We start from the raw sequence: 25,772 nt of genomic DNA, 5'->3' as shown, positions 1-25,772 counted from the left end.
ACTTTCATTACGCGAATCCCAAGTTTTACGGGTTAACCTGGTTTGAAAGGTTAACCCAATTAATTCAGATTCTTTTTTCTTTTTTTATTAGTTTTTTTTTCTTGTTGGTTTTTTTTAATTAATCTACTTAATTATCACACTTTTATGACACGATTTTATAGCCAGACCCGCATTTAATATTCTTGGGTTTGATGTTGCAGTCAGACTCACTTAAACTTGAGTCATGCAAGTTTAATGTTATTATTAATATTATAAATATTATTCTTAAGTTAGACGTTGCAGCCAAACCAAAAACTTTTGGGTATAGTTTTATAAAAAAATTTAATATTTTTAAATATTAATTTATTTATATTTTTTATATAAAAAAATTACTTGCAGCATCGTGTGCTCATGTAATTAGTTTTACTCCAAATTGTGGTTCCTTAGTACTGTGGAGGGCTGTAACAATCCAGTTTTTTCGATAATATAAGAAAGAAAAAAAATCACTGCCTTCTTTTTCTGGCACCGCCCTACTGCTTTTCCAGAAGCTTCCGCTGCCGCTTCTTAAAAAGAACAGAACACAAAAAAACACTTTCTAAAAGGAAACTAGTTCCCTTGTTCCTTTTTCTCCCAGTTTTACTATTAATTAAAATAAAAAGAAAATGTTCAAGAAGGCGATTGAGGCAAAATCTCACCAGAGACTCTCTGGAGCCGACCGGAAAAAGCTCAAACGAACTATCAGAGACCGCTTTCCTCGCGCCTCCGATGCAGATATAGATGCTTTGCTCCCTCCCAAAGTAACACTCTTTTCTCCTCCCCCACCCCCCTCAATTTCTTTGTTTGACATTATTATTATTATTATTATTATCCGTTTAGTGTGTAATTAATAGTTTAAAGTTGTAATTTTGATGCATTTGTACTCAAGTTCTTTTTAATTTTTTTAGTATTTACATAAGAAAATGATTTCTCTAGTGGAAATGTTCTTGAAAGAAGAAGCAATTAGTTTTACTGCTACTCGATATGTTAATTCTCTTTCCCTTTGATCCCTGGATCGTTGTTTTGATTATTGCTCTGATGTTTTGTTATGATTGTTGTGTTTAGGCGGAAATTACTGTTTCAAAGTTTGTAAACAGGGTTCATGTATATGGTGTTGAAGGTAACTTTCCTATGTTTTTCGATGTTGATGGCCGAGGCTCTGAAATTTTCCCCACAGGTTAGGTTTCGCACTTTCATGTCTTATGTTTCAATCGACTTTCTCGCATTTTATTCACAAATAATTGAAGTTTGTTAAAATGTAAGTGTGAATAGTGAACGCTTCCATTCCTTATTTGCTTGTCATGCTGTTTTTCCTTGGAAGTCTGGACAATTTATGATGGTTTAGCAGGTTTAAATTCTGCTAAATCACTATTTATCGCATGGAGGATTCTAATGACAGGGAGTCTCCTGTTTGTTGGTGTGGTATACTTGGTTCTAGAGTAGGTCAATGCCTTGTGAATCAACTTGTGGGCTATTCACCATTGATGATGGATGGGTTTCTAACTCTTGATGAACCCCTCTCCACAGGGGCAAATAAAGACAATAAGAAAATGTTAATGTTATATGTAGTTTATGCAGGGATATCGATTGTTTTTTAAGTTGATTTTGAGTGGAAATGCTAAATCAAATTATCAAGATTGAATTGAATTGAAATGAATTAAGGAGAAATGGCCTTTTGCCAGAGGTGGCTGTGGAGCTCTCCTGTCATGCATATATGTTAATATTCTTCTCAGAAAGTTTATCTCTAGTTTCCTTTATTGTGGAGAATCTGATTGAATTACTTGCTACTGGATAGAACCCAGCAACCTGAATTTTTCTTTCTTGCTTCTGTAATTGACATGTTAAAATGTCAAATTATACTTAATTATTACACAATTCAAATTTATAGTAGAGCCACAAGGACAGCATACTGGTTCAAGAAACCATGCCTTGCTTCTGTATATTAAAAGACAGTTTTGTGATTGAGATGGTGATCATAAATACTGGAGCAGATAGTTGAATAGGTTTTCAGCCTTGCTATTAATGTTGATGCAAAGGATCCACATATTTCTCTCCATTTTTTACAGCTAATAAATGGGTTCCCTTTCATTAAAAGGCAGAATAAAGGAGCCTTAAAAAATTAACCTCCAATTTCATTCTCTAATCAGAAGTGACAATTATTTAAACAGGAACCTGATGCTGTGGTGAAATACATTTTTGGCTGTTTGCTTGTTTGATTTTAATTTTGTCTATGTCTTGATGCAGTTTTTGCCCTCTGGAAGGTCCCTGAGATGTTGCCGTCTTTCATTCTGAAAGGGGGTGAGGTATCTCAATTTGTCATTGGAGGAGCAGATCTGATGTTTCCTGGTATCAGTATACCTGCTGAAGGTCTTCCTTCTTTTCTAGTAGGTGAGCCATGGGCTGTAAAAGTTCCTGGGAATCCAGCACCTATTGCCGTAAGCTTTTTTCTCTCATCTTGACTTGGGTATTATTGTTCATGCCTTATCCTGGGGAGTTGGCTATGGCTCTTATTCTACCTCATTCACGACTGAGTTGGTTTAGATTACTACTTTTATGAGTAGGGATGAAGATAACTTTAATTTTGTGCAGGTTGGGTCTACCACAATGAGCACTGCTGAAGCCTTGAAGGCTGGTTTGCGCGGAAAGGCCTTACGAATAACTCACTATTATCGGGATTTACTTTGGTTAGTGTACCTTCTATTTGGAGAGATTAGTTATTAAGTATTTTCATCTTTGACATGCTTGAGGAATCATCCGCAGGGAGTCAGTTGAGGGACATTATGTGCCAAATGCAGGTTTCCTTGAAGATGTTGTCTTTGAGGATCCTGTATTCTTATCATCTGCCCCGGTTCCTGATTCAAGTGAAAGTTCTGGTGATTCTTCAAATCAAGAGAATGTTGGTGTTGACAACAAAGAAGTTGGGGAATTAGCTGATGTAAAAGATCCCATATCAGACAGTCATCCCACTTCCAAGACACAACTTGATTCTGATACTGATACTGTAGAACAAGTAACAAAAGCTGTAGGTGGTTTTAAGGTTACGGAAAATATTGCTGCTGATGAATCCACCACTGTTGTTGAAGAACAACATACTTTGTCTGCTGAAGACGTAGATGCTTATTTGGACAAATGTCTTTTGCAAGCCCTGCATACAACTGTCAATGACAAAGATCTTCCAATGCCAGGAAGCACTTTATGGTAATATCATCTCTTTTTTTTTTTTTTCCTGTTTGATGAAGGGATGTTAATTGAGGTTCCAAAAGATGGGCACCACTTCCTGTACCCTGTTAAGTATACTAGGACGCCAGATGCTGTTAAATTGCTTATAATTTAGTTTGTCTGCTCAGTAAATCCTCAGAGGAAAGATATTTTAGCTTTGAAGCCCAAGGATCCTTCTCTTCAAGAACCCTACCAAGTCTCTCTCTCCAAAACAACCAAAAGTGACTGTGAGGAAACCAGCACAAAGCCTAAAACTATTAACTGGTTACAACTGCTAGCTAGCTCCCAATTAAAAATAACAAAAAACCCCCCGAAAGAAAAAAGGGATTAAACCTCAATATGATGTACATCACCTGACCATACACCCTTTAAGAGAGGATCTCCTTTGCCTAGAATTCAGATGATGAATGCCTTCAATCTTCTACCCCCCTTGAAAGGAACCAAAAAAGAATACAAGGAAGCAAACTCTAAAAGCTTTTCCTTTTATCCTCTCCAGAAACAACCATGCATTGCCATCTTTTGAACAACAAGGACCAAGGTGTCGGCAGCCAAATCCAAGAAGACAAATGCGATGGCCAGGTCCACAGCTGCGAATTAGCCAACAACATAATAGCATTTTCCTCCTCTCTTGCACACAATTTATAACAGATTGGTTTGAATTGCCTCTCATTGAGATTAGCCTTTTATTTATATAGGGAAAATTGTCTTGTACATAGTAATTGCAAAGAGTAATTCTAGGAAGTTATATATGTTAAGCTAGATCTAGGGAGCTATCTATGGTAAGAGAGATTTCCTATCTAGTATTTACAGCCTACTTGATTTTAGCATCAATTTGTTCGCAAGAAAATGATGACGCTGGAGTGTGAGAGTTTTGGTGAAGATGTCAGCCACTTGAAGATTGCTGGACACATGAGGAAGAGATATAATCCGTGCCTCAAACACACACCAACCAGTAGTTGAACGTCTAGTATCAGAACACACAGCATAATCATCATCACCATAGGCAATTAAATTAAGAGAAGTACCAGCAGGATATCAAAGCCCTCTCCGAATAGTGCCATGAACATATCGGATGATTCTTCTAACAACAACCATATGAAGGTGTCTGGGAGAGGCCATGAACTGACTAACCTGTTGTACAACATAAGAGATATTAGGTCTAGTGTTCGTAAGATAGATCAAGCTGCCCACAAGTGTATGATATGTTGTTGGATCTGGTAATAAATCTCCCTCATCTCTGCGTAGCTTGATATTAATTTCCATTGGAGTATCAAGAGGTGGCAAATCCTGGAGACCAGTAGCAGCCACCAAGTCCATGGCATACTTATGCTGTGATAGAAAAATGCCATGTGAACCAGCATGAATCTCTAGACCAAGAAAATATGTTAGATTACCAACATCTTTCATGTGGAAGGAGTTTTGCAAATGCTGTTTTAGTTGATCAATCAGAGTTAAATTAGTACCCGTGATGACTATATCATCAACATATACCAATAGAAACACAACTCCATTTGCAGTTGTACACAGAAACAAAGAGGCAACATATTTGCTCTTGACAAAATCAAAATCAAGAAGGGTAGAGGCAAATTTCTCATACCACGCCCAAGGAGCTTGTTTGAGACCATACAAGGAGCGACGCAACTTACACACAGCAGAAGTAGGAGTGGAAAATAAGCTAGTTGGTGGATGCATATAGATATCTTCATTGAGATCACCGTGAAGGAAGGCATTCTTCACGTCCAGTTGGTGTAAACACCAATGTTGTGAAGCTGCGATGGCCAAAATTGTTCGAATCGTAGTCATTTTGGCTACTGGAGCAAAGGTCTCCTCATAATTGACTCTATATTGCTGATGGTTTCCAAGAGCCACCAAATGGGCTTTATGTCTGTCCAAGCTGCCATCAGCCTTGATTTTAACATAATAGACCCATCTACATCTAAGAGGAGTAACACCAGAAGGACAATCAACAATATCCCAAGTATGTTAAGCATCGAGGGCACTTAATTCTTCTTGCATGGCCTGCTGCCAGCATGACTCTTTAGCTGCTTGTGAATAACTAGTAGGAATATCAATAGAGTTTAAAGTGGCAGAGAGAGCAGTATTAGAGATATGTGCCATGGATGGGTTAAACCCAAACCTATCAGGGGGTATAGATACTCTAGAGGAGCGCCTTAAAGGAGGCAGTAAGGGAGGCAAATAAGTTGCCTCAGAATCCACCGAAGGAGGCAAAGGAGGAGTAGATGGCAAGACATTAGCTGAAGGGGGCAGCACTGGTAGTCTATGCCTGTACACCAAATGTGACTTGATTCTATCGACCTGAACACTGGGTATATGAGAAGTGTCATTAAAGGAAGGCAAAAAGGCAAGAGATGTGGACGAGGATGAAGACAAAGGAAAGAAACATTGATCGTCAAAGAAGACAACATTTCTGGAAATGTGAACTTGATTGGTGTGTAGATCAAAACAAAGATAACCTTTTTGATTGACACTATACCCAAGAAAGGCACAATGAATGGACTGAGTAGAAAGTTTATTTCTATGAGGTGGAGGAAGATGCATAAAGCATACACACCCAAAGGTGTGAAGATTTGTATATGTAGGATGGCAGTAATGAAGCTGAAAGTATGGAGATTCTAGACCTAAGATTTGTAAAGGAAGATGATTGATTAGATAAGTTGCGGTAGTGAGAGCTTCTACCCAAAACTTTGGAGGAACTGAGGTTTCAATGAGCAAGGTCCGAACTACATCCAAAAGATGTCGATTCTTACGTTCCGCTACTCCATTTTGTTGAGGAGTATAGGAACATGATTGTTGAGAAATAATGCCTTTAGTTTGCAAGAAAGATTGGAAATCATTAGACATATACTCCCCACCCGAATCTGATCTAAGAATTTTAACAGTGGCAGAAAATTGAGTGTGTACAAGTCCCAGAAATAGCTTGAACATGGAGAAAACTTTTGATTTGTTCCGCAAGAAATAGACCCATGTATAATGGTTGTAGTCATCTATGAAGGTTACAAAATATTTATATCCTGCATGAGAAAGGATAGGACTAATTCCCTAGACATCACTATGAACTATCTCAAACAGATTTGTGGCTCTGTTGCCTTCAGAGAGAAAAGGTAACACTTTACTTTTTCCAAGCTTACATGTGACACAATTAAGGAACATACTGGAAGAGGAATGCAATTTATTGTTTATTAATCCAAATTTCAACAGATGAGAGAGAATTCTAGGATTTGGATGACCAAGACGCGTATGCCAAACTTCATTAGACACTTTAGATGTAGTACAAAAGAGAGATAAAACAGAGGAAGGAACCAAGGTGTGTGGAACATGAAATTGGATGAAAAATAGACGTTTGTGCTTAGGCCCCTTCGCTATCAGCTATCTCAACATCTGGTCTTGTACAATACAGCCATGTTTAGAAAAGTATACATCATAATTATTGTCCACAAAATGACCTACAGAAGCTAGATTTACAGCAAGCTTGGGTGAGACAAAAATATCTTTTAAAAGAGGTGTATCACCAATAGCTACAATGAGAAGAGCATTGCCATTACCTCTTTGAATATGTGAGGATCCATAATATTTTTGGATATTACTTAAGCCACCAAAGGAGTTTGTCATGTGATTGGAAGCACCTGAATCTAAGATCCAAGAAAGAGTTGAAAAACCAGTACCTTGAAGACCAAGTGTGGAGAAAGCACTCACAATCATTTCTTGCACCATCTCTCTGGCTAATAAATTTGCTGGAGGTTGTGAGATAGGTGAGCCAACAAAAGTTTGTGGAGCAGAAGGACCAGCAATGGTAACAACAATGTGATAAGCTTTGTTGAGGCGTGGAGGACCAATAGACATTCCTAAATAATGTGTTCTGGCTGTTTGCAGTAGTTGCAAAACTTATTTGGACAATGAGGTGCAATGTGACCATACTTCTTACAACTATAGCATTGTGTCTTGCTCATATCATGGCCCTTCCCTTTGCTGTAAGCAACATAAGCAACTATGGCAACTCTTGTCTGCTCTATAATGGTCTGATTATGGAGATGCTGTTCTTCACGCAAGAGCTCTCCAAAACAAGCATCCAAGGACGGAACAGGATCACGATTGACTAGAGAGGCACGGACTGGTTCATATTCAGGTTGTAATTTCATCAGAAATTGGTCTCGTTGGCTGATCTTATGGACTTGCTGCACTGCCAACACTCCTTCTGCAGAAATCTTAGCTGTAACAAGATCAGAATAGTCATTCCACAGAGTTAAAAATCCAGAATAGTAATCTTGAATAGAGAGATCTCCTTGGGTATAGTTGGCAATAGCCAACTCAAGCTGAAAACGCCTAGCATTGTTATCTTGGTTATAGACTCATGTGAGATGATCCCCATAGCCTTTGGTGATCTATGAGGACGCAAAGACAGGATCAGATGTGGCTCCATATAACTGAGAATCCAGGACATGATTTGTGCATCTTTGGTTGCCCATGCTGCCTTAGCAACAATAGATCTCTCAACAACCAAGTCTCTTTTGAGGGTGTTTAGGAGTGTGGTTGCTGTTGCTTTTCAAAATGCTTTTCACTTAGAAAAGAAAAGCATGCCAATAATGTTTTTTTATTTTTTAAAAATCATTTTTGAGATCAACACATCAAAATGATTTGAAAACATCAACAACATATTAATTTAAAGCTAAAACAAAAATAAAAAATTTTCAAATTTTTTCGAAAGTGCTTTTGAAAAGCACTCCCAAACAGGCCTATATATATCTCTATCATCTATATGGCCCCATAACTCCTTTCCCTTGAGAAAGATCTCCAACTAAAATGCCCAAGCAACATAATTTTTGCCGGTAAATCTGACACAAACATTATCTGACTTTTCCATGAAGCTATGACTAAGGAAAATTAAGATTTAAGAATTCTATGAGAGGCTCTAATACCATAACAGATTGGTTTGAATTGCCTCTCATTGAGATTAGCTTTTTATTTATATAGGGAAAATTGTCTTGTACACAGTAATTGCAAAGAGTAATTCTAGGAAGCAATATATGTTAAGCTAGATCTAGGGAGCTATCTATGGTAAGAGAGATAGCGAGCTATCTATGGTAAGAGAGCTTTCCTATCTAGTATTTACAGCCTGCTAGATTTATTGACAATTTAATAGCCATTCTAAAGTTGAAATGGTGAATAAGGAAGCAGCATGGTTCACTTCTCATGAAAGTCCAGAAAGGGTACCAGAGTCTTTTGTTGTGACCAGTCACCAATGCCCTTTTGTTTCAAGCCAGATTTACAGATGGAAAATTTTCTTTGCTCCCAAAATCAACTTGTTGGTCCTTTGAATGTTTTGTCGCTCCCCTGATATTCCTCCAAAATGTGCAAGATCAATCTTATCGTGAAATTTGGTGGAGGACAGCGGGTTCAACTTGAAGGTTCTATTAGCTACTTTTATATGATCACTTAACTACACCTTACTAAAATCCACATTTTAGAGTAATGGAAAATCTATTTTTAAGTTTTGAACCCCCATCGATAATCCTATGCAAATCTACCTCTCTGAACCATCTCCCAAATTAAATCTCATGACAGAGGCCTAAGAGGCACCAACTGCTCTAGTGCTTTGCCTTAAAAGCCTATTACACAGATACTGCTACAATTTTTAAAGTCTATCCTTGTTTCTTGGTTCTCCAAAATCATTCTCTCAAAGGCTTTTCCGAGAGAATACGATGCCTCAAAACTTATGATTTGGTTTTTTGCATTGCCAAGTCTCTAGTGTTGGAAAAAATGTCAGGGCTAAATTTAGAAAGGAAAATGTAGCAGATGTCCAATTTCATATGCACATCAAACATGCCATTTTTCTTCAGACCTTTCAGCTCCATGTTAATAAGATGACATTCAATTTTTCCCATTTCTCTTCTCATAATTGCTATTAAAACCTCAACTATCAAAATGAAGCATTATTTCCTATTCCTCATAATCAGTTAGCAGTAACTGAAATCCATCATAAGGTAAGGCACATAATTAATGACGTTGAGAATGATGCCAATCACCAAGTATTCTTTGGAAATGTGATCTCTAACATTAGGTTTCAGGAATATGGGTGCAGATGAGAGTGACATCTTCTAGAATTCTATAAATTTAGTTGACATTTCTGAAGTTTGGAAACCTTGAAGCATTTTATTTGATCTGCATTGATGCTGAATATATGAATTCCATAATGATTTTTGTTAAATTTGATTGTGGAATTATGCTAATTGTAGCTGAGCTGGACTATACTGTTACTGTTTACACACACACACACATGATGCTTGACATTATTCCAACTGATAATTGGATTTACATATTGCTCGAATATTTTAGGCTTAGAACTTAAATTTCTGTTGGGAGGGCGTTAAATGTTACGTGCTTGAAACGAGAGGATTTCTCTTTAGACAAGTTTTAGCTTGCAGCTCTCACATTTAGGTGGGAATTTTTTTCACGATTCTCTTGCTTGCTTTTATAAAAAATATTTGTGATTGGTGCAGGTCCAACCATGTATTACCTTGTAGGCCTTCAGGTATCACACTAGATATCAAAAAATCATCACACAAGAAATTGTCCAAGTGGTTACAAGCTAAATCATCTGCAGGATTGGTGGGTTCTTCCTTCCCTTCATATGCTCCCTCCTTACCTTTCTCTTTAGTCAAGTTAGTCATGCTGTACTGAAAATGTGCATCTTTTCTTTGTTCCTAGATAACGTTATCTTAATATGATTACCTCTTTTTTTTTTTTTCACGTTTAACAAAAAAACCATTGTTCACTACAAATAACAAAATGTTCCAGTTTAGGGTGACATTGTAATTGAGGTTCAATTCTTTTATTTAGAGAACCCAGACAGAGAAGTCTCAGCTATTTTCGATAATCTCCAATACTTTATTCTTTCACTGAAACCTCAAGTTCTAGTTGCAGGGTATGATCTATGAAGAAGTCTGGTAATTTATCATATATATCAACATTCACATAACTCACTGAAACCCTGACCTATATTTGTAATCCCCGGGTTAGTTGTATCTAGAAAGTAAAGATAACTTCCAAGGACCACGGCAGTTAATTGGCATTCCACGATGTTGTTCAAGAGGCCACATGATGCCCTAGCATGTAAGCATTGTGTTCTGATACCTGTCCATGGATCAAATGGTCTCTTCTCTTCTGCCATTGAGTTTACCCCCCAGACAATAAAAAAAGGAAAAAAACTGCATCATGTCCTTTATCCGCCCAGTATTCTGCACTGAAAACCTTAAAAATTGGTCATTGACAGGTTCAAAACATGATTCATTTCCTGATAGAAAAATTGATCTAACTTGAAGTAGTCATACCTGTAGAATGAAGTCGTAGCTATTGAAAAGGCTTTGCTTGATGGATGAAGTTTGGTTGGCAGGCACTGCACTGCGATAGGGAATGCTACATGATGGCAGCTTTTCCATAAAATGGCATAACTTATGATGAAGGTATTTAAAATGTATGGAAGAATTGGATAACAAATTAGGGTATTCACAGGAATTTAGAGTTAAACATGTTGAGACTGAGTTAAGGGTTTTATAACATGTATTGGTAGAAGTAGTTTATTCGAGTGCAATGAGAATGCTATTGAGCTACAATTGTAGTTCTTACTTTCAGGTATGTGCTGAGGCACATCTAGGTGTCATTATAGAAGCTGCAGCCTGCTTTGGTTTCTGTTTGTTCTCCATAGAAGCTGGAGAAACTTGTCATAGTGAGGGGAGTGGCAGTATGCTGTTATTTTGGGAGGATTTATTGTTTATTTGCAGGGGCCTTTGAAGAATTTCTTTCTTTCTTTCTTTGGATGGCCATGCTGCTGTTGCTAATTACATAAACATGGATATATATTGCAGTTTACCAGGGCTAGTAATGCTAAGAGATAGGTTCCATTTATTTTAGGAGATTGAGAGCTTCCATTCCATGAAAAGTGATTTACTTCTATGGAGTTTCAGTTGAATTAGTAGTTGTTTTTTTTAACTTTATGATCACAAACTGAAAGATATTGTTCTGCTGCCAATCAATCATATTGGAATTGGTGATGGGTTTTGAGCTAATGCCTGTGACCTTTGCGGCTCAGTGAAGATCTGTTTGATTATGAATGAGAAAACCATCCATTAGAGGGCTTTAACTGTGTGTCTGCATGTCTGTCTTTACTCATAGTATATTCAACACAAGTGGAGAGAGGAAAAGGGTTATCGAGGCATGCTATGCAGATGGAAGTTTTTGCTTACATATTTTATTTTTTTCATTTATAATCTATCTTATTTTTTGTTAAGTTGCACATGTATTAAGTAGATATATGCTTAATGTTGAGTTTGCAATGTTTGTTTTCTGTTAACAGATTTCGGTAAAAGAAGACAAATATAAAAAGGAAACTGTCTTATTTTCTGTGAACCGCAGTCACCTAGACTACCTATCCTTCAAACCAGAAAGAAGGCAGGAGCAGAAGGTTGATCAGGGTGGTGATCAGGCTGTTAAAGAAACCCGATCACCAAAACTGCTTGAAGTCTCTGAGATTTATAAACCAAGTGTACATGTCAATCCCATTTTTGCTTCTGTTGGAGCTGATACTGGGAAGCTATACAGTGCTTCAGAAGCCTCTGATGTTGTATTCAAGTACATTGAAAAAGGACATCTGGTAAAGACAATGAACAAGTCCATTGTGGTTCTGGATCCAACCTTATGTGATGCTTTATTCAAGGGAGCTATCAAGAAAGGATCAGCATATCCGACTGAGATTCATAAGAAAGATTTAGGATCTACATTTGTGAGCCGGATGCAGGCCCACCACGTTGTAACCAGAGGAAGTGAATCAGTTGTTCGTAAAGGCTCAGTGAGAACAATTCAGATAATGACTGAAAGACGTCAAGGTAACAAGAAGGTGACGAAACTCTCAGGCATGGAAACATTCTTGATGGACGCTGATGCATTAGCGTCAGAACTGCAGAAAAAGTTTGCTTGTAGTACATCAGTGTCAGAGTTGCCAGGTAATTTTTTTCTCCACTTGTTATGAATTGGTGGTTGTAGGTGGAACATGTTTGTGTTGCTTCTCTATCAAAGCATTTTGGTTTCAATGTGGCAGTGAGAATAGGATCACAAGGAAAGTAACTTGTATGTGAAGTTGCTTGTATGCTGTTAAACTGATTGTGGCTTATGAATATTATCACCATGTTCTTTAATTTGTAAAAAAGAAAAAAGAGAAGCAAAAATTCTCAGCAATCCTCAACTTGATTAGCTGTGATATCACTGAATGGAGTTCTTCATACTTAGCATTTCTCACCTTTTGTATGCTGTAGTGTTCAGAGTTCCTTGGGTAGTTCCCTTTAGTGTTGTCAAAAGCAAAAGGCGCCCTAAGATGTCAAGGCTGTCAAATGCCTGAAGTGCCAGGCGCTTGTCTGGATAAAACAAGGCACAATGCTATAAATTCAAATAAAATACATGTATAATATTATAATATATAAATCACAAATATATATCTAAAAAATAAAGATTAGAAAATCAAAATGAAACTCAAAATATCTTAACATAGTCATAAAAGTTATACTTTTCACCATTAAAAACAAAATAAGACAACTTAAAAGAGCAAGTAGATTACAATAGTTAAACTTAAATATCATCATCAATAATCTTCCAACACATCATCATCCTTGCTTTCATCTCCTTCACTTGAGTTCCCATATCCACCATTTCAAGATTATCATTTGAATCATCTCTTAAACTATAATGCACTCCTTTAGCATGGTTGCCGCTAAGCCATGATGCTCTCTTTAAATTTCCTCTAGTTCCATTTTGATGATCTTTTTTCTTTTTTTAAACCCTACTCTTTACATTTACAACTATACTTCAATTATTTTTGGCGGTGGATAGAAAGAATATGGGCAAATAGGTCAAAACACATGTCAATTAAAAAAAAGAACATATATTTTGAGGAGGCACTCACTGCAGCGCCTAGTGGTTGCACGCCTAAGTGTGCCCATGTAGCGCCTAGTTAAATTGCCTTGCCTGAAAAAATAAAATGTGCTGGGGTCTCTCCTCGCCTTGCCCGGACTCCTAGGCAAGTGCCTCAGCACCTCTTTACAAAACTGGTTCCCTTTGCTGATATTCAACAGTGTTGAGTTTTCTTTAATAGAGACATATTTCGTTTTTCTATTTTCCACCATTCGGAGTATTTTTCCTTTTCCTCTTGTATTTTTTTGGGAAGTGTTCCTTGCTCTCCATTAAGTTTGGGGCTTACGCTCTCATGTTTGTAGTTTTTTCCACCTTAGAGTTATCTGAATAAATTGAATAGAAAGAAGATATTACATCAGTTTCCACTAGGTTTCTAATTTTGTATTGGCCGTGCAATCCAAACTTGTTCATCTACTTAAGGGATAAAGAACAGGGTTCACGTGTCTCATAATTGAAGCTATGGTGGTTGTACTGGACATTTTTGAGTATTAATTGTTCTCCTAGGAATTTGGTATATTCTATTCTTTTTGTGACACCTTCTCTTACAAAAAACGTGAAAAAAATAAAATAAAAATATAGAGAGATAAACGTGTGAAAGCATCTGTTTCTTCTATTCATCTAATGAGGAATCAGTTGTGATAGATCACGTAGTAAGAAACTGAAATGCAAAAATCTTTTTATCCAACTACATCAAATGATGTTTCTAGCTATTTAAGAAGATGAATTCTCTTTCTATATATATATATAGAGAGAGAGAACATGAATTCAAAGCAACAAGGATGCTAGGTCATCTTGTGTTGGTGGGATTTCAAAAGAAGAGGGGAAAAAAAAGAGAGGAGAAAGTCATTGTTGGTCATTTTGAAGCTCAATAGATAATGACAATACTTAGAAAGATGGTAGAGGTAGACATCAAATGAGAGTCACCTACCAGGACCCTGGTAGCAATGTCAAATACCTGCAGATACTGAAGGTGGGTAATTTGCTTCCTGTGTGTTCAGGTTGATGTCTAGTTCTTTTTTTGGCATTTTACTGTCATTTCATTGTGTCCAGTTTCAAACACCCTTTAAAAGGGAAGTTGACTGCTTGGGTGAGTTGTAGCATCAGGGGCATGAACTGATCATGCTAGTTGTGATAAAATATTGCAAGAGTGGCAGCAATTTCTGTGGCGGTAGCAGTGAGGGACTGATGTTATAATGTTAATAGTGGAGTGGAGTTGAGGATTGCTGGAGGGACAAGTGGTGATTTGGATTATTGAACTGTAAGGTGCCACTATCCCCGCATGAACTTGGTTGATCAAAAAATTACAAGCTGGTAGAAAATAGTAGGATAGCTGTCCTATGATCTTATAATCTATGAGATCACCTCTCTTTGGAGTTGCAAGGTTAGGAGAAAATCTCTTTATGCTTATAAAAATGTGGCAGCTGCACAAAATCCCATTTGTTCTTTTGAAATGGCATAGCTTTAATAAGTGGAATTGAGGAGTCTTTGGAACTTTAGAACAGTACTAGAGTATGTTCAATGTTATGAATATCTTGAATCCTGAATCATTTTATTATTTGTTTTTTTTTTAGATTAATGTGGGTGTCCGAGCCAGCTTGTGCGTACTATTATTTGCTTTTTTCATTCATAGTTATTTAGTGTTCCTGAATTTGTATGCTCATATTTTATTTTCAGGTAAGAAAGGGCATGAGGTTCTTATTCAAGGTGGTGTAATTGATGATGTGGCAAGACATCTGATTGAACAGTATGGGGTGCCCAAAAGATACATTGAAATTCTTGATAAAACTAAAAAATAAGATGTGATTATCGGTTAGTTTTCTCTACCCAATTAATCTTTTAATATATTGTTGTATTTTCCATTAGGGTCTAGTTTTCTCCATAAATTAAGCTAAAGTCATTCTTTTTTCCGTAGCACCATTTATTCTTTTGCTGGTTTTGCAGGAGTGAAATTGTAATGCATGCTGTGTGGTTTTATGTTTTTTGTTTCCTTCTATGGTGTCATGGAGGCCTATGCATGTACAATTGCTAACTTGTTCCTTGTCTTGATATGTACTTGCATGTATTCTACCAAGTTTACCCTTGAGAGAGTAAATCTATTTATACTGAGAAGTCCTCGCCAGATAGGCTTCTGAAAGATAACCATTAGATTAGCAGGCCCAATCTAAGTGGGACCTTTTTGGGAAGCCTATAAGGTGAGTCCTACCATTTTTACCCTGGAATTCAGGAAAAATACCTTAGAAGATTCAGATAAGTCTTTTTATATTTCAAATTATGGCCAGCTTGCATAGTGGTTGCAAAGCGGTCATTATTGCCAAATATAATGTGTAGGCATGTTTATGTACTGAGTAGCTAACTATTTTAAAGGTGTTGAGGCTTGATGGCACACCTTTTTTGGTTGAGCGCATTATAGTAGCTGCTGGTGGTAATTTGTTAGCAATCTATAGAATGAATTTTCTTGAACAGATTGTGTTTGCATCATAAATGGAGTTGAATTAAAGTATGCAGTTGGAATAGAATGTTCTTAGTAGGATAATTTTCTAATAATCTGCCTTAGTTTGTAAATTAATTTGTAAGTTAGCATGTGCCAAGAAGCACACTTCGTGTAATATGAGCTAGTGTTTGTTGGTTTGGGTAGGTGCTTGAAGACTAATTTGGCTGGGCTGAGATTTAGACCTGATTGATTTGGTTTGGTCCAGCATATAAAACATGGCTCATGTCTGTGCAAATTGAACTGGACTACTAATGACCTTATTCCTCTTTTTAGATTTGCATACTCTTGACGTGGTCTTGCAAGTTTCTAACAAAGACAATCTCTTTCACCTTTAGTAGCAATATAGCATAGGGTATCTCATCCTTCCTAAACTTGAGATTTAAAACTTCATGAAACCATTTTGAAGTGCAATTATACATGTTTAATGCATGTGATGTTAAACTGGATCTGGATCGTGCCAAGGAAAAAGGCCATATCATCGGGCCTTGATTAACAAGCAGTGATGATGCTCTTGTGCTTGCATGTGAAGTGGTGATGGTGATTATAAACCTTTCTCTGCCCAGACTGAATTTTTAGCTGTACCTTGTATATTTTTTTTAATCACTGGGAGTCCCATCAGCTTTCATGATGGGCTAGACCTCCCTTCATTAATCCTCGACCCTTGGTATTAGCTGGCTTTGATCTCAAATCACTTGGTTGAATGCCAAGTAACTGTACCGGCTTAGCTGGCTTGCCCCACACTTGTGCATTCTTCCTGTTTTGATATTTATCCAGTATTGGACACGCATTTGTCCAATGCTTTCTCATTGTTCTGTACTCATCACACAGTTAATTCCTTAAATCAAGTGCAGGCATATACAAGTGTGCACTGTCACGAGGTTACAGGAGGCAATGGAATGGTGTGTTTCGATGGTTTGATGAAGTTAATGGATGCAATCCAGAAATGGGTGCTGAAGAGAGGTTAGAATAATTTTTAAACTTGCCTCAATACAATGAAAAGAGTGTACAGAAGTTCTTGTGCTCCAGAGTATACGTATATGAATTTTCTTTTTGTGGAGATGATTAGCCGTTTTATCTTCCTTGAATTGAGTTGACTATGGTGTGGTTTAGAGGACTGCTCAAAGCTGTGTCTTGGTATCTAGTCAACTCTTTACCGCACCTCATAGTTATGCAACAGACATTTCAACACTTCATGCCACAAGTTGCTAATTAATATGTTTATTTGTAAGTTTTTATGGTGACCATGCGAGTCTTCAATGTTACTAGGAATGCAAGTGTGCATCATAAAGATCATTCATTATTGCTTAGGCTGTTATTTTGGTGATCAACATGGAGGACAACATAGCTGTGATTTGAGGATGAGGACGCGGGGGGTGGGGGTGACATGGTGAATGGTGTGCATCGGAAATGTTTTGGGAATGGAGTAAAAGACCAAATGAAGTCCCAAAATGATTGGTGAATTGTGGACCGATTTCTTAGTATTTCCACTTTACATGTATTCTGTGTCACGCTTCAGAAGACAGAATGGAGATGGAAAAGAAAGAAAAATCTAATTAGGATCAAGATGATAGATGGAGGGAGATTATCAATGGGTTGAAAGAAGCCACTTGTGATGGTGCTTTGAAGGTGGAAAGATGAGAGTGTATTTATCGGGTTTAAAACCCAAAAAATATAAATAATTCCATTTGATGGTGGTAACCATTATATATACATGTCAGATTGGCAGATTCAAAACCTACTCTGGAGCCATGTAACCTCGAGTTCCTCTTGCCCTTGACGAGCCTGATTCTACTTGGCTCTATCTTTTTAATTGCCGAGATAGGCCAAAATCTGAGAGCTTCGCCTGGTAGTTGTCATCTAGGTGTATATTTTGAGGTTTTACACCACAATGTAAAACCCACCCCGGACTATTCATGTAAATAAGCAAGGCCTCTAGCAGTTCCTACAGCAATGTCAATCCTCTTTTCAGTCTTAAGATAATTTCTCTGCCGAGGACCCATGCTCCATGTAATTGTAAACCAACAGCCTGTGCTTTGCCTCAGCACAATATCCCCACATCTCTATTAAGTTAATGTGATTGAGCTTCCCGATTATGCTAATGCTAACTTCGGCTCGGAATTCTGCCTCTCCTTGAATAGCCTGATTCAATTTGCTTAATCGCGGCAACTCTGCCGTCAGATATTATTCCTTTGTATACAATTCCTCCCCCACTCTTCCAATCTCTTCACAAAAATCCCGAGTTGCTTTCTTTTGTTCAAGAGTACGTGAATTTTCTGAAGTCAATTTCAATAAAAAAAAATAACCTTGTTTACAGGCACCCGTGTGGTTTTGGTTTCATGAAAAAGCAGGTTGAACCACAACTCCAGGCAGACATAGAGATCCAATAAAAAAAGTATAAAGTAATATTTTATTCAACCAGGATATTTATATTCACTTTCTAGATTAATTTTTTTTTTTTTTTTTTTTTTTTTTTTTTGTGAATGCACAAATTTAATATGGATGATCTATTAAATTTGATTAAAAAAAAATTAGTGTTCAATGTACGAAACTTGTTTGATGAATGCACCTGGTCTCTTTATCATGTAGTTTGAAAATATCTTTTATTATATGAGACAATAGTTTGAATGCACCTGGTCTCCTTCGAAATTTGGCCAAATATGTCCGTTTAGCAATGCTGTCTTTGTGAAACAATACGGAATATTACTAGGATAGTCATGCTTGATGAATTTATACTAGAAACCTTTGCAATCACACTTCTGCAAGCATAAATCCTCACAGGTCTCTTGGGTTTACTTAGGATAGAAGCCAAAATCATAGCTAAAAACTCGACATTAGTCAGTTGAAGGAAGCCAGTCTCATTTTCACCACAAGAAAGATTGACCTCTGGTTCACAACCCAAAGACCAGTCTGTATGATCCTTGATCTAGAATCCTGGAGGGCAAGAGCATTTTCTACCAAAATCAGGAACATAGCTGCAATAACTGTTTGGTCCACAAGTCCCATGAATCTTACAAGGTTGAGACAGGGCTTGCCATGAAACAACCCATGTGTCTCTCCCATCTTCCTGGCTGTATAATCGGAGATTCCCATCGAAATCAATCTTCAATCTTCTATGGTACCCTACACCATCATCTGCTGACATAAAAGTAAAACGATCAGTAGAGCTAAAGTTGCCCAAAGAATCAACAGCAGCAATTCTACCACTGTTGTTCGTGGACCGCCCCAGCTTCCCAGCTCATCAGCACTGTATCTGGCCAATAAATGCTCGAGGTCTCAGGACCGTCATAAAGAAGATGAAGAGCATTATCGTTGTCGAAATAAAGCTTGAAGAAACCTGAAGAATAGTTGCTTGAACTTCTCGATGACACATGCTTCTTGTCTTTCACGAGTGGCTGCTCCGCAAGGAGAGTATCTGTGGGAAAATCAAGGCTTTCCCAAAGTATTACACTGGCCTCCAAGTCAAATAAGATGAGATTTCAATTGTCAAGGAGTTGCAAGTTCACTGAAGATTGTGAGAAAGTGTTTGAAGACCAAACGGTGAACCGACCGGCATCGGTTAGGACAAGATTACCAGATTTCAACTAAGACAGACTTGGTTGTTTTCCATCGACAGGTTGGTCACGGTTTGCTATCCAAAATGTAGTGCAGTTTCAGTTCCCGTCACAGGAAGGTCTACTAAACCATACTGCGAAGCAACGTGCATCATCTCCTACTGGAAAGAATCCAGCGGAGAAAAGCTTGGTGAAGTCAAATATCATTTAGGTTCTCCACTGAGAGAGATGAGCCTTTGCTTAAACTATCAGAAGATGAAGTTGAGAAGGAAAAGGATAATATCAGTGGTAGAAGAACCAAGAAAATTTTGGTAGTCATGGAGTTTATGGAAGTTTCGTAGTTAAGAAATGAGAGCAAGTTTGGGTTATATTTTTATGCATTTTCTGCGACTTCAGGGAAAAATACATGGGGATACGCAAGCATGACACACAAAAACCAAAATATATTTTGGTTGTTAAACGCTTATGAGTGTTTTATTAGGTCCTAAACCAATTAAAAAATAATAAATGAAATCATCTTACATTTCTATCGTTTCTTCCCCAATGGCCGGACATGAGAAAATATTTTGAACTATTTTCAAATAAAGTGGAACATGAAAATATTTTTAATTAAAATAAAAAATAAATAAATTTTAGCATCCATCTTTCATCAAATTAGAAAAATAAACACAATAGAATATGATGGATGAATGAATACATAGATGTAAGAAAAAACAAAGACGAACCAAGTGAAACGGTAAAGAGTTGAAGCAAGTTACTGAGATAATTGTTATCACCATGGTGAACCAAATTCTCCATCACGTACACAAACCATGTGAAAGGTGTTCTGTAATTAGGCTTTAATTCCCACAAATATTGATCAAAATATCTTCTGTAATTAGGCTTTAATTCCCACAAATATTGATCAAAATATCACCATCTTTCAATGCAAGTTCATACTTTTATTTTTTAATAAAGTATTTTTGTAATAATATTCCATTAAAAATTTACTTGTAGCAATTGATGGAAATTAAAAACACAAAAAAAGTAAAGTTGTTTTTGTTGGGTTTGATCCAATCTAATCTCACACTCAATTAAGATAAGATCCAACTGAGCCATGCTAGACTTAATTGAGTTGAGGCCCACACTTTGTTAGGTCAACTTCCGTATCAAACTTGATTGGGACTGAGTTCTCTTTCTTTCCTTTCTCTCCAATCTATCTCCCTCTTCTCTTAATCTCTTTTTATTATTTCAAGTACAATTCTTTTTGTTCTCTCTCTCACAAAAATAAGAGCCATTGGCTCTTGTACAACTCCCAGCGGTGTAACTTCCACAAGCACAAGCCAACCTCCACAATTTCGTCGCCATCAGGATCAGGGCATGTCAAATAAGTTGTTGGTTTCGATGAAATGTGAGAGCCTACAAGGTATTCAACCTCTAATGATGGAAAGTTTCCTATTGCTGAAAAACGATACCTCAAATGATGTTTTTTTTTTTTTTAATTTCCCATTCAAGCATAGAAATGAAGGGTTTTTCCTTCTGTCTACATACAATCTGATCGAAGCAGAATACTCTACCGAATTCAACAAAGCCAGCTTCCCTGGTTTCAAAGCCCAATTCTTCGTCAAGACATGAGATGTTTTCGACGAGAGATTCCTCGCATATCACTTTCATAAATACTAAAACTAGTGCACGAGGCTACTGAAAGCATTCCGAAGGACACAAATCCTTGTGGAAAACAAATACTATAATTCTGAGTGGAAGAAAAATACATAGATCACTACCTCGTACTAACAGACACAAACACAGATATATATATATACATGCTTAGAGAACACACGAATTAAGACTATTATAAGCTTACAATGGATTAGACAAGTTCAGAATCATTTTCCTGGTGCAAAATCATTTCAACTACTTGGCTCATTGTTGGTCTCGCATCTCTGTCTTCAGCTACACATTTTATTAATTGTTCTTTTTAATTCTACAATCATTAAAAAATATTATTGCAATTTTCGTTAAATTTTTTTATTGATATTTTATGTAAATACACCGTATTTGTATGATGTGTTTATAAGAATAAAAATTATATTCTTAGTAAAATAATCATTTGCATATGCATTTTGTTTATAGCTTTTACGAGAAAAAAAATAACTGTTATTTTAATATTTAATTATTATGAACAACCCTTTCTTATATATTTTTTAGAATTTATATATTTAAACTTTTAAACCACCCTTTTGGAGAGGTTTAATGCATTTAGTAGGGGGTGATTATTTTCAGTTTGGTCTGGTTTTTATAAAAAAAAGTAACCAAACTGGTTTTTAAAAAAAAAACCAAAACTGAACCGAAACCGGTACAATCTAACTAGTTTTGGTTCGGTTTGGTTATTTTAGAAAAAAAATTATTTTAAACCAGTTTGACTCGGTTTTTTAGGTTTGACTTGGTTTTCTAGAATGAGACTCGGTTTTTTCTGTTTTTTTTTTATTTTTGATTTTGATTCAGTTTTTTTCAGTTTCAGACTTACAAAACCGAAACCGAATCTGTTAATTTTTTTAAAATTTTAATCTATTTTTTGTTTTATGGTTTGATTTTTTTAATTATTTGTTTTTCAGTTTTATTAATTTCTTTTTAATTCTACAATCATTAAAAAATATTATTGCAATTTTCGTTAAATTTTTTTATTGATATTTTATGTAAATACACCGTATTTGTATGATGTGTTTATAAGAATAAAAATTATATTCTTAGTAAAATAATCATTTGCATATGCATTTTGTTTATAGCTTTTACGAGAAAAAAATAACTGTTATTTTAATATTTAATTATTATGAACAACCCTTTCTTATATATTTTTTAGAATTTATATATTTAAACTTTTAAACCACCCTTTTGGAGAGGTTTAATGCATTTAGTAGGGGGTGATTATTTTCAGTTTGGTCTGGTTTTTATAAAAAAAGTAACCAAACTGGTTTTAAAAAAAAACCAAAACTGAACCGAAACCGGTACAATCTAACTAGTTTTGGTTCGGTTTGGTTATTTTAGAAAAAAAATTATTTTAAACCAGTTTGACTCGGTTTTTTAGGTTTGACTTGGTTTTCTAGGATGAGACTCGGTTTTTTCTGTTTTTTTTTTATTTTTGATTTTGATTCAGTTTTTTCAGTTTCAGATTTGCAAAACCGAAACCGAATCTGTTAATTTTTTTAATTCAATTATTTTTTTCAATTTTATTAATTTTATAGATTTTTCGTTGTTTTTAGTCACCCTAGTATTTAACCTCTAAAGATGGAAAGTTTCCTCTTCCTAAAAAAACGAAACCTCAAATGATGGTTTTGTTTGCTTTCCCATTCAAGCATAGAAATGAAGGGTTATTTCCTTCTGTCTACGTACGATCTGACGACCAAAGCAGAATACTCTACCGAATTCAACAAAGCCAGCTTCCCAAGGCCAATTCTTCATCAAGACACGAGATGTTTTCGACAAGAGAGATTCTTCGCATTATCACTTTCATAAATACTAAAACTAGTGCACGAGGACTGTACTACTGAAAGCATTCCGAAGGACATAAATCCTTGTGGAAAGCATATACTGTTATTCTGACTGGAGGAAAATACATAGATCACTACCTCGTACTAACACACACAGAAACACAGACATACATGCTCAGAGAACACACGAATTAAGACTATTATATGCTTATAGTGGATTAGACAAGTTCAGAATCATTTTCCTGGTGCAAAATCATTTCAACTACTTGGCTCATTGTTGGTCTCGCATCTCTGTCTTCAGCTAAACATTTTAGAGCCACCTCAAGCAGGATTTCCATCCTACCCTTGTCATATTTTCCTTCCAATTTGGGGTCTATGATCATTTCTATCCAAGAGCTCATTTCAGGAGCTTCCTTCATCTTTTCTCTCACCCATGTAACCAGCCTCCTGTTCTCTATCTCCTCTGCTGGACACTTTCCACTTATCATCTCCAGCAATACCATGCCATAGCTATAAACATCCACTTTGGAGGTGATGGGCAGATTGAAAACCCACTCCGGAGCCATGTAACCTCTAGTTCCTCTCATCTTTGAGAAGCCTTCGTTAACTTGGCTACCTCTTTTTAGTGGCCGAGATAATCCAAAATCTGACACCTTTGGCTGGTAGTTGCTGTCGAGAAGTATGTTCTGAGGCTTTACATCACAATGTAAAACCCACTCTAGGCATTCTTCATGTAAATAAGCAAGGCCTTTAGCAGTCCCTACTGCGATGTCAAACCTCTTTTCCCAACCAAGTGAATTGGAAGAGAGTTGTTCTGCCAAGGATCCATGCTCCATGTACTTGTATACCAAAAGCCTGTGCTTTCCTTCTGCACAATATCCCCACATCTCTGTCAAGTTCATGTGATTAAGTTTCCCAATTGTGCTAACTTCTGCCTGGAACTCTGCTTCTCCTTGGTAAGCATCATTCAGTCGCTTAACGGCTGCTATTCTATGATCAGATAACATCCCCTTGTAAACAACTCCTCCAGAGCCTCTTCCAATCTCTTTGCTAAATCCTTGAGTCGCCTTTTTTAGCTCTGAAAGGGTGAATTTTCTGAAGCCAGTGGTAATTCTGTTGTAATTTTGCGTACCTACGCTTGAGTTCCGGTGAGTTCTTATAAAAACACACCACACTATGAAAATGACACCGAGCTCAACCGATCCAACTACCATCGCAAATCGAACGACAAACTTTAGTGATGCATTTTCTTGGTGTTTTGTGTATGTTCTGTTCAGCTGCTTGACAACTGTGCTGGAGCAATCTAACCCAATTTCTTGAATAGGCAAGGTTTTTGGCACCTTCAGATACATGTCTCCTTGGAAATTTGGTGAACGTTGCCCGTTCAACAACTGTGTCTTTGGGTAACAATAAGGAATGTTACTGCGATAGTTATGCTTGATGAACTTGAACTGGAATCCTTTGCAGTCACACATCTGCAAGCACAAGTTTTCACACATTCCGAAGGTGGAATTGGGGAAGAAGCCATAGTCGTAGCCAAAAAACTCAACATTAGACAGCTTAAGGAAACCTGTCTCATTTCTGGTACAAGTGAGATTGAATTCTTGTACACAACCCAATGACCAGTCCGTACGATCCCTGATCTTGAATCCTGGAAGGCATGAACATTTCCTACCAAAGTGAGGAACGTAGCTACAAATACTGTTAGGTCCACACGTCCCGTGAATCCTGCAAGGTTGAGACATGGCTTGCCATGAAACAGTCCACTTGTCCATCCTGTATTTTCGACTGTATAGCCGAACATTACCATCGAAATCTAGTTTCAATAATCTCTGTACTCTTTCTCCATAATCAGCAGACATAAAAGTAAAATTGTCAGATGAGCTAAAGTAACCCAATGAATCTAGAAAAGCAATTCGGCTGCTGTTATAAGTTGACCTCGAAGCTTCCCAGCTCATAAGCTCCGGATCCGGCCAATATACGCTGATTTCAGGACCTCCGTACAGAAGACGGAGAACGTTATCGTCATCAAAATAAAGCTTGTAGAATCCTGAGGAATAGTTCCCTTGGCTTCTAGATGAAACAAGCTGCATATCCTTGGTGAGTAGTTGCTGAGGAAGTAGAGTATCTGTCGGAGAATCGAAGCTTTGCCAAAGCACACCACCTTCCGAGTTTTGTAGTATAAGATTACCATTTTCATGAAGGTATAGAAACACAGGGGATTCTGAAACAGTGTCTGTGGACCAAACAGTGAGACGGCCAGCATCGGTAATGATGGCATTACCCGATTTACGTAGAGAAAGCTCTGACTTTCTTCCGTTAACTGGTTGGTCACGGTTTGCCATCCAAACAATGGTGCGGTTGCCTTCACTATATGGCTCACTGAACCATATAGCAAAGCAGTAAGCATTATCTCCGACGGGGAAAAACCCCGCCGAGAAAACGCCATTCGGCGAAGTCAAAACATCGTCTGCATGTTCCACTGATAAAGATGAGGATCCGCTTAATCTGTCAATTGTTGAAGATGAAAATGAAGAGAAGAAAATCAAAGGCAGAAAAAGCAAGATAATTGATATAGCCATGAGTTTTGAGAAAATTGATAGAGCTTCCTCTGCACACTGGAATATGTCTTTATAAATGTGTGGTGACGATTCACGCAAGCATATTCAAAGGAAGAATTCAAAGGTATTTCAATTTTGGCTGGTTGGAAGGACTGTAGACCTGTTGAAGCCCTTGAAGGGACAAGATAAAAGTACTGAACGTAAAAAAAGACGTTCGTTCATTAATCTCTATAAATCATATTTCATAACCATAAAGAAAATCTAGAATAATCTCAAGGGATTGGTCAAAACCTTAAATAACACAAAATATAATTTTTTTCTTACAACATTCCAACCAATATAATATTTTATTGAGACTTTATTTTTATACTACCAAAACTTTATAAAACCAGAAAATAATAACGAAAATAAATAAATACCCAAAAGAAATAAAATTACTTTAAAATTTAGTAAGCTATTAAAATCCACGAGCATATGTATATCTTGGGTTATT

The 25,772-nt window shown here is 36.8% G+C and overlaps 2 protein-coding genes and 2 pseudogenes across 3 annotated transcripts; 1 reads left to right on the top strand and 3 right to left on the bottom strand.

Annotated features, from left to right (window-relative positions):
• Positions 1-494: 494 nt before the first annotated feature.
• On the top strand, positions 495-16,931 carry LOC118034427 (uncharacterized). 2 transcript variants are annotated; one of them, XM_035039710.2, is made up of 9 exons: positions 495-776; positions 1,081-1,192; positions 2,260-2,450; positions 2,605-2,699; positions 2,776-3,213; positions 9,750-9,858; positions 11,603-12,248; positions 14,884-15,018; positions 16,552-16,931. In XM_035039710.2, the coding sequence occupies exons 1-8, from the start codon at positions 642-644 to the stop codon at positions 15,003-15,005; spliced, it is 1,848 nt and encodes a 615-aa protein (XP_034895601.1). In that variant the 5' UTR covers positions 495-641; the 3' UTR covers positions 15,006-15,018; positions 16,552-16,931. The 2 variants fall into 2 exon arrangements, with proteins under 2 accessions (XP_034895601.1, XP_034895602.1); XM_035039711.2 differs by lacking the exon at positions 16,552-16,931 and adding an exon at positions 15,151-15,837.
• Positions 16,932-17,414: 483 nt separating this feature from the next.
• Positions 17,415-18,282, bottom strand: LOC140954258 (putative receptor protein kinase ZmPK1; annotated as a pseudogene).
• A 308-nt stretch (positions 18,283-18,590) lies between these two features.
• LOC118034428 (putative receptor protein kinase ZmPK1) lies at positions 18,591-19,642 on the bottom strand (annotated as a pseudogene).
• A 3,078-nt stretch (positions 19,643-22,720) lies between these two features.
• LOC118034473 (putative receptor protein kinase ZmPK1) lies at positions 22,721-25,387 on the bottom strand. Its single transcript, XM_035039771.2, has one exon. It carries the CDS (start codon positions 25,298-25,300, stop codon positions 22,937-22,939), a length of 2,364 nt encoding a protein of 787 aa, XP_034895662.1. The 5' UTR covers positions 25,301-25,387; the 3' UTR covers positions 22,721-22,936.
• Between the last annotated feature and the right edge of the window lie 385 nt (positions 25,388-25,772).

This window comes from Populus alba, chromosome 13 (assembly GCF_005239225.2).
Source record: "Populus alba chromosome 13, ASM523922v2, whole genome shotgun sequence".
Lineage (NCBI taxonomy): Eukaryota > Viridiplantae > Streptophyta > Magnoliopsida > Malpighiales > Salicaceae > Populus > Populus alba.
Note: the sequence above shows the minus strand (reverse complement) of the source record. Positions and strands in the feature narration are given on the sequence as shown.

Coding starts and splice junctions, on each gene's coding strand:
- LOC118034427 (XM_035039710.2), top strand. CDS start 642: ATGTTCAAGAAGGCGATTGAGGCAAAATCTCACCAGAGACTCTCTGGA. Junction 1,193..2,259: donor CTCTGAAATTTTCCCCACAG/GTTAGGTTTCGC, acceptor GTCTTGATGCAG/TTTTTGCCCTCTGGAAGGTC. Junction 2,700..2,775: donor TATTATCGGGATTTACTTTG/GTTAGTGTACCT, acceptor AATCATCCGCAG/GGAGTCAGTTGAGGGACATT.
- LOC118034473 (XM_035039771.2), bottom strand. CDS start 25,300: ATGGCTATATCAATTATCTTGCTTTTTCTGCCTTTGATTTTCTTCTCT.